The 9,235-nt window shown below is 41.5% G+C and overlaps 1 protein-coding gene across 1 annotated transcript; it reads right to left on the bottom strand.

Annotated features, from left to right (window-relative positions):
• Positions 1–1,907: 1,907 nt before the first annotated feature.
• spint2 (serine peptidase inhibitor, Kunitz type, 2) lies at positions 1,908–8,724 on the bottom strand. Its single transcript, XM_026997671.2, has 9 exons — positions 7,839–8,724; positions 7,044–7,214; positions 5,417–5,485; positions 4,574–4,624; positions 3,979–4,134; positions 3,824–3,868; positions 3,541–3,711; positions 3,316–3,357; positions 1,908–3,173 (listed from the first exon to the last, which is right to left on the bottom strand). Exons 1-9 carry the CDS (start codon positions 8,233–8,235, stop codon positions 2,998–3,000), a joined length of 1,278 nt encoding a protein of 425 aa, XP_026853472.2. The 5' UTR covers positions 8,236–8,724; the 3' UTR covers positions 1,908–2,997.
• Between the last annotated feature and the right edge of the window lie 511 nt (positions 8,725–9,235).

Raw genomic sequence — 9,235 nt, 5'->3', positions numbered from 1 at the left:
AAATCAAGGGATTGGGACTAAACAGCTGTGTAGCCTTAAGAAAACTTCTTGTCAGTGAAGCTAACCGGCAAAAACGGTTACAATTTGCTAGGAAGCATAAAGATTGGATTCTGGAGCAATGGAAGAAGGCCATGTGGTCTGATGAGTCCAGATTTACCCTGTTCCAGAGTGATGGGCACATCAGGGTAAGAAGAGATGCGGCTGAAGTGATGCACCCATCATGCCTAGTGCGTACCATACAAGCCTGTGGGGGCATTGCTATGATCTGTGGTTGCTGCAGTTGGTCAGGTATAGGTTCAGCAACATTGTGCCAAAAGAATGAGGTCAGCTGACTACCTGAATATACTGAACGACCAGGTTATTCCATAAATGGATTTTTTCTTGCACAGGCATATTCCAAGATGGCATCGCCAGGATTCAATGGGCTCAAATTGTGAAGGTGTTTCAGGGAGCATGAGACCATTTTCACACATAGATTGGCCAATGCAATGTCCAGACCTAAACCCCGTTGAGAATTATTGGGATGTGCTGGAGAAGACTTTGCGCAGTGGTCCAAATCTCCCATCAGTACAAGATCAGGGGGGAATTAATGCAACTCTGGACAGAAATAAATGTTGTGACATTGCAGAAGCTTGTGGAAACGATGCCACAGCAAATGCATGCTGTAATCCAAGATAAAGGTGGTCAAACGAAACACTGGTGTGTGTGTGAGACCCTTTTTTGGCCAGGCAGTGTATTTTAAGGCTAGTTCTAGTAACTAAAGATGTGTGATTGTCATGCTACACAATAATCGCTGTAATAAACTGTTACCTCCAAATCTTAACCTAAGCACCTCAAAACTATATATGCTCTAAATATGAACACTACACAGCAATCTCTCAAGTGTCAAATGAGACCACACATCAGAAAACAAAAAACGAGCTATTGTCAGGCAGTGCAGAGAATAGCCCATTAATGACTACACATCTATGCATGGCATACAGTTAAGCTCATGTGTATTACATTGTGGATTTTCAAAGGATGAATTTAAAGTCTTAGCTTTATTGTAAAAGATTAATAATCAAATTTGAAACGTCAAAGCAGCTTGCAATTCCTATTCTAGCACGCAAGACTAATTAAATCAGATTATCAGGCAGTTTCACACATGTATATACATCGATAGCATTTAATTTGAATTCCACCTTAGTAGTTAAAACCTGTAGGCAAACAAAACCAAAATAAATAAAAACCCAGAACACTGAAGAATTAGCCCCAGTGCAAAAGTACACACTGCTAGGAAATGTCCTTGTGTAACGGAGAGCGGTGAAGAGCGAGATTTATTAGGGGCAAATCCAGAGTCGTAGTCGTTGGGGTATTCCAGGGTCATGGAGCCAACACGGAGAGTATGGGGATACATATTAAACGCACAAAACACACTAAGGAAAACAGGGGAAGCAGGCTATAACAAAAGACGCTAGGAAAACTCGAGTCTAGAATACACGGAACACAAACCAACATTCAATACAACCAAACACAATGAACCTAACACACGCGTTCAAATAAACAATGAACAGCCAAGACCAAGGCAACAAGGCAGGATTGAAATACATAAACTAAACGAGGAACATGTGCTGAAAAATCAAACGAGGAGCGGAGAAAAGGAAACTATGGCATGGAACTAAAATCCACACGACAGGGAAAATACGAAACACGGAAGCTGAGAGAGACTAATCGTGACACCTTGAATCATATTTCCTCAACGGCCTCATGCTTGGCACACTAGTACTATCACGGTGTCATGGATAATAGTCTGTATTGAATAGGAATTTGAATCTTTCTAGTTGAACCACCTGAGTAGAAACACTTTCATACACATACAGCAACTGTTTTCTTCCTTAATGAGTAGGTTAACAAAATATGAACATAAATTGTAGTTATTCAACCGTTTATTTTATTTATGTCAGAAAAGATTTGCTCAGGGATATGACGTAGTCCAATATGCAGATTTACATATGCAAATACGACGATCCACATGCGTTATGAACTTGACCAACAATGCATCATAGTGCAATAGTTTACTCATGACACAAGTACTAACTTTATAATTTATTCTCTTCATGGGATCGTAATGAGATTAGAACATTTCCAGCAATAATGTAATCATTATATTGAAACCAAAATTCAAATCTGAAGGGAAAAACAATTCTAGTAAAAACGTAACTATCAAAAAATGCCAAAGCCATATATCCATACATATGGATGGATGGATGTAAAGAGCAGCTAAAAAAAAAAAAAAATTAAAGGGTGACATTTCAGGCCTTTGGCCCTTCCTTACCTTATAAAGGGGGAAAATATAAACGTATACACATTTTGTAGACTGAAGGTTGAAAGGGAAGTTTGAAAAAACCTTTCAAATTTGAGAGCTTCCCTCAAAGGAGAATACATTCATGCAAAGACAACCTTTTTGAGAAATGAACTGATTCAGTGAACAAATTTTATAACACAAATCTAGAACCATTGGTAAAGAGATATGGTGCTACCAGGATTCTTTCCATCAAGAGAAATATACAACAATAAACCTTACACTAAAACATTAAAATCATGTACCTCTCACTTTGCATCTTGGGGATTTCTGCTCCTGAGGCCTGTTCGCGTGACCTGTCCATCTGTGATATAGTATTTGCATTATGCTAACAAAGTTTAAGCAATACAATTTTCCACACAGAATTACTAATAGTCATATGTTATTAACAGACTAGACATTATAAAGAATTGTTTTTATGATGTAATTCCATTGTATTCTACGAAAGCAACATAGTGTATATATAACGTAGTTAAAGTACCCAACATTATTCACTTTATTTCAAGATGGTTGTTACCAATACTGTGTCTACTAAATGGTACATCTCGTCCAAGCATTCCCAAGGAAGCCAGTTGTGTGCAACAGTTTTGTGGCAGTACTGGAGTGAAGAGATTAATTTAGCAGAGAGAGAGAGAGAGAGAGAGAGAGAGAGAGATTTAGTATAAAGCGGCCTTGGGTGGATCCTCCACGGAGAGCTGTTCCTCAGGCAGCAGCTCCCGCTGGTCGTCCAAGACGAGGAGCTGCTGGCGTTTGACTCGACGTTTGGCGATGACAATCAAACCCACCAGCAGCATAACGCATATGATGGTCAGCGTTGTCATCAGGAAAATGGCTAATGAGAGAGGGATGGACGAAAAAGCCAAGAATGTCAGAAAATCAGAAAGTAAAAAGAAGAAGAAATGTTAGTATATTTAGTAACTCACAGGCTCAGTGCCTGACTGAAGGCCTTTCACAGGTCGCGTCTTCAAACTTACCTGGAGACCAGTGATGGCACGGCTTGGCCAACGCTGGCATGCCTATGAAAAATGTACAACATAGAGAGTGTTGAGAATATTTCTCAAAAACATACCCAGTGTTGCTTTAAGAAACTGGGTATAATCATAGCATAATGGGGCTCAATGCTTTGGTAATACTAGATGCTTAACACAGCTTGTACAGGCAACCTGCACGTTAACAGTGGCCCCCGGCTCCACCCTTACCGTGCTCCCCAGCACATTTGGACATGCATTCTTCCATGGTGTTGTAGCGGTTCATGTTGCCTTTGCAGCCTCCATAGATGAACATATGACATGACTGACTGTCACTGTCAAAGTAGAACTTCGGGAAAGCGGCACGGCAGGGTCCTGAATCAGATGGCGCGCCGCAGGCCTCTGTGAAGAGTGTGACACGCCGCTCAGTGACTTGGCAGCCTCCGCCCGCAAACACGTGTCATATATACACACACATGTCTGAAACTGGACGAGTGCTGGAATAATATCTTACCTTGGTACTCCTTGTCGTCATCAACGTTCTTTTCCATGATCTTGACTACACAGAGAAGGAATAGTGTCATTTTTAATCTGGGGAGGGGCACAATATGCCCGGGAGGTAAGCATTATATGGGAACTGTGTGGCATGTGCCAGCATGCCCAGGATACCTGTGCAGGCTGTCATGCACTCCTGCTCGGTCTCGTAGTTGTTCCGGTTGCCACCACACCCGCCGTATGTGAACCTCTTGCAGGCGCCGCTGTCGTAGTAGTAGCGGGGAATGGAGGCCCTGCAGAGCCCCGTCTGTGGAGCAGCCTCGCATTTCTCTGAAAAGGGCAGAGACAGAGGTGGCCGACGTTACCGCCATGGCCTCCACTGGAGTCCCGATAGGTGCAGGCCAGGATTTGCTATCCAAATCCTTGGGAGCTAACACATTGTGGCCAGGCAGCCTGAGGCTGTAGACTGATGAGTCCCCAGTTCAGGTGCATTAGGAAATGGACCACATGTGGACCTGGGAGTTCCAGGCACTGGGAGCAAGATGCCCTTTGGCCCTTATGTTTTGTTAGCATTCTCACAATGGTAAGAGCCAAAGGGGAGTTATGATGAGGTCTATTTTCACTCTGTTCATACTAAAAATATTTATATTGACAATAAACATGATCCTTTTGTTCTTAATGTCTTTCAGCTTTTAAAGACATGTAGGCAGACAGAGAAAAACTGGAAAGATCAAAAGAACAAAGGAAGATAGTGAACAGGGAAACACACCTGCAAACTCTTCCACTGTCACTTCAGGTAGGGGAACCTCAGAAGAAACTTCTGAGGAAAAATAAGAGGCCAAAACTGTAGTAACAACAACAACAACAACAGTTCAGTTTATATAGTGCCTTTTGCAAACCCAAAGTCTCTTTCCATTGAGCTGGGCGAGAGAAAGAGAAGGGCATCGCCTAGTAAAGTTGGGTTTTTAAAGAAAACAAGCTGGAGTAATCACAAAGAGACTGACATATGATGACAACAAGGCTATTTCACAAGTCTGACTGCATATTTTAGACCCTGATCTTGTCTCATTCAAATGGTGTCATAGCTCGTGGTCTTAGTCAACTTAAAGAATAAAATGCTTAATATAACAAAAATACTTCTTTTTTTTTTTAAGATATCATTAACTGATAAGACATGGGTGTTTATTTTCACACCAATAAACACACGTGCGAGTGATTCCACATGTTCCAGGGACAGAGTGAACACACAATTACGTGAACGCTGAACACACTAAGAGGAATGATATGAAGAAAGAGCCACAGGAAGGTGCTGCTCTCAAGCTGAATGACTGACTTTCCAAGAAGGCCTTAAGCAGGTCAGTGGTCTAATAGCATCATGTGACTGTCACACAGAAAATCGATGTGAAAACTCACTCCAAACTGCTTAGATCACTTATACCATCAATCTCCTGCATGGGTGTCACTCATGTCTCATCACACACAAGTGTTGTCCTCTCCAAACACAGTAGCTCTGATTTGTTTTAACAAAGGCCTTTTGCTTTTACTTTACTGTTAATCAATCATTTTAGGTATAAAATAAAAAGCCTGATTCCTGTGACAAAGATGCATTTACCTTCATTGTCCTCCTGTTGAACCATTCTGGGTTTTTTTGGCAAGGTGTCAGGGTCATTGATCATGTCACCTAAGCGTATAAGGAAGAAAAGAAGCCAGATGAATTCTACTTCTCAGCATTTGAAATCAGTCTGTTTCTAGGAAACTTCCCTATTCAGCTATGAGACCTAGAGGGGAACATTGGGGTTGTAAGAAGTGGAAGTTAAGGTGGAATGATGAAAGTGTGGGAGATGTATTCATGCATGATTAAATAAACACCCGCAAATTACTACTCGGTAGAAAAGCTTGATGCTTCTTCCATTTGGTCAAATCTCTATATGTATAAAGGTAATTTAAAACTGAAACATGGAGAGAGAAATAGACAGACAATTAGAATCAGCCCAGAGCCTCACCTGAGAGAGTTCAATGAAAATTAAAGTCAGTGACAACTGGGCCACTCTAAAGTTGTCGTGTGGCCTCTTTAAAAACACTGTTGTAGCTGTAACAGAAGTCACCCAACCGGTTGTTCAACAACAGGGCGTAAGCAGACACCACACACAATACACTGTTCCTCATAGTGACAAACAACTCATAGCTTGCATGAAACACACACTTTTCAATGCACCACTGTACAAAGCGGGGACAAAGATTTTCATCAGTGTTGATGGGTGCGGTCTGCCCCATCAAATGGACTTGTCTGACTGAGGGCTGAAAGGTACTCAACGTGCCTATGAAATAACAACAGCAGCAAGTTACCTAAATAAACAGGACCACAACCTAGCAGGAAGGTGAGTATAAACAGAGGTAATACCATTGATACCATTCAAATATGGTAAACAGAAAGACACAGCAAAGCGGCCATTACCAGCACACAGTCAGCCAGCCACCCACAAGTCAGGCTGTATGTCCTGAATCAGCTTATCAGCTCTCAGCCCAGCCCCCTTCCCCAAGTCATATGACTGCAGTGCTGTGCAAATGTCTTTATGCAATGGTTTAGTCTAGGAATGCAGACTTTGCATGCATGCACTCACATGAAGACAGACAGCCCCTTTACATTAAAAAGGCATGAACGCATATGTAAGATCCATCAGCAAATGCACAGTGTGTCAATTAAAATGGAGTACTTTAATTGGAATACTTTAGGGTCCCTGTGAGGCTGCTTGTTATATCCCATTGCTTTGACTAGCTAGAGTTCTCGTGTGATGATGGTTGGAAGTGTGCGCTTCCTGCAACAAACCAGAAATTGAAGAGAAGTCTGTGTTGGGAGATTTACATTACTCATTTAAATAGCATTAAGGAAACAAATATTATTTTCTCTTTATTAAAAGGCAAACGTCTTTATTTCCCAAATGTCCTGATTTTTTGTTTTGTTTTTTTTAATACATTATTGAAATGCATTATGTTTGGGTCAATAAAGCCCACACTCATATAATGTTTCTGCACAGTTGCTTTTGTGCTGTTCTCTTCTATGTGCAGTCACAGTATCTCACAGTATCTTTTAAGAGCTACCTTTAAACCCACATGAATTAGCAGCTTTGTAAAAGACAATCCAACACAAGATACCTAATCCTTCTACCCCACCACACCTTACAACTAACCTTATTCCTGAAAAATCTCAAACAAAGGCAGCACAACTGTGCCCCACACACCTGTCACGCCTGCACACACTGCCAAACAGTCTTCCGGTGAGTTGAAGATGTTGTTATTGCCACCACAGCCACCGTAGATGAACTTTTCACAGGTTTGGCTGCTGACGTTGTAGAAGAACCGGATGAAGGCAGCACGACAAGGACCCACAGCATTAACATAACGGCACCGATCTGAAACACAAAGACAGAGTGGGCTTAATGTCCAGCCATTTTCGATCACCTGATCACCCTCAGCTACAGGACAACTGGTTAAGCCATAAAGGGGATTTAGTCAGCTTGTTTCCAGAACTGGGCATTTAAATTAACATAAGCCTACAGAACACAGCCCTTGTTCATTGTGATGGAGTTTATTGTGCTTTCCTTGTCATAATGCATTGGTTGCTTTGTCCTCACTCGTTTATCTCACCTGCAATCAGAAGATAAGACTACCAGTTTATCAAGTAATCGAGAAGGAAGAGAAACAGACACAAAGACAAGAACATGGATTTGCTGTACTGCATTTTTGTACGAGCAGTCATCTCTGCGGTAACGCAGGCGTTTCGCGCCTTACTTTGAAGCAAATTACTAAATATCATCCCTCACGTCTCCGTGGTTATATCTGGGGGAGCGCTTGAGTAATGAAGTGGATTTACACAATCATTTCCAGTTATGTATTATCTTAAGGTCAAGCAATTCAGCACACGACAGTTTGAATCTACGTTACTTACACCGTATACGTCTTCCTTACATGGGACCTTCCGCCGTAGAATCTGTTTATCTAACACTTAGTATTTGTACATTTGTGTCGGTGTTTACCTGTGGAGTTGGCCGAGCGAACGGCGAAAATGTCCGGTGTCGACTCCGGTGCTTTGCGATACACTTTAACCGTATCGCTTTGCATCAGAATACAAACATCTTGGTCTTCTTTCATGCAGTTTACAAGGAAGCATCCGAGGGTGCCATTAGAGTTTGTCTCAGTGAGGGCAAGCTGGCAGGCTTCATTATCACAACAAGCTTGTTGGCAAGTCTCGTCGTCGGAAAGTTCCGGTAGGTGAGCGATATACGTCGCACCTGCGACTAACGACAGTGGGTCCAGGCCTTGGTTCACTTCAGTGTTTAAATCCCAAACGCATCCCTCCTGCCCAAGGACCAAGCTCACAAGGCTGACAAAAGCAAAAAGACGGAGCCGAGCCATAATGTGGTGCCTGTTCATCGAAGTGCGATGAGGATTGTTCTTTCGTTGACAGGTGTCTTCTACCGACTAACTTCCTCATACGCCTTACTGTCTTTCACACACTCCCTGACTGCGCAACAGTTCCACGGTCGAAAAGTTTTGTTTGTTTTTTTCCTGCAATTCACAGCCTCTACACCTTAAGCTAGTTCAAAGGTATTTGTATTTCTTTAGTATTTGTTCCAAGTCTTTTGATCGCGACCTTTTAATTCGTTCTCAGGAGACTACTGAGTACTGATACGAAATCAATCAAATAAATTAAGCATCAAAGACTGTAACAGAACACATTTGTAACTTTGTAATTATGATGTGTTAATAGTCACCCTGCGCTAATTCTTATATTGTGGATTGGCCTTCCTCTTAGTTTGCAGTTCGCTCTGCATCCACATTGTGTCAGTACAAGCTCTTAGAACAGCAGTTCAGTCCAGTTATTGAGGTCTACTTGCAACTCCAAGGGACTCATTTATAAAACTGCGTGGATTCTAGAGTGAAAGTGTTGTGCGCACAGGAAATGGTTTGCACCCCCCAATAAATCAGATTTCTAAAGCTTTGAGTATCTCTAACCCGTTTCCTGTTCATAAATCACATGTTCTTGATAAAGTGCACAGATGCGCTTCATATCCAGCCCTGTTACCGCCTACATATATAATATTATAAATATTATATCATAAATATTTTATTTATATATATTTTATAAATATATTATAAATGTCCATTGCAAATTACGTCACGAATAATCAATCAGTCAGTCAGTCAGTTAAAATGTATTCACATAGCACACTTTACAACAGCAGCTTTAAATATGTCTGTGGCTAAGCCCCAGTGAGCAAGCCATGGGCGACAGTTTTGAGGAACAATTTCCTGAGACTCCTCTGGTCAACAACAGTCAGCATAATTATATGAATGATATGAACATAAGCAGTGAATGAAAGATACGATAGAAAGAAAAGACAAATGCAGGGGAATTAAATTGACATAAAAA

This window comes from Electrophorus electricus, chromosome 15 (genome assembly GCF_013358815.1).
Source record: "Electrophorus electricus isolate fEleEle1 chromosome 15, fEleEle1.pri, whole genome shotgun sequence".
NCBI classification, from domain to species: domain Eukaryota; kingdom Metazoa; phylum Chordata; class Actinopteri; order Gymnotiformes; family Gymnotidae; genus Electrophorus; species Electrophorus electricus.
This window is presented reverse-complemented; position numbering and strand designations above follow the sequence as displayed.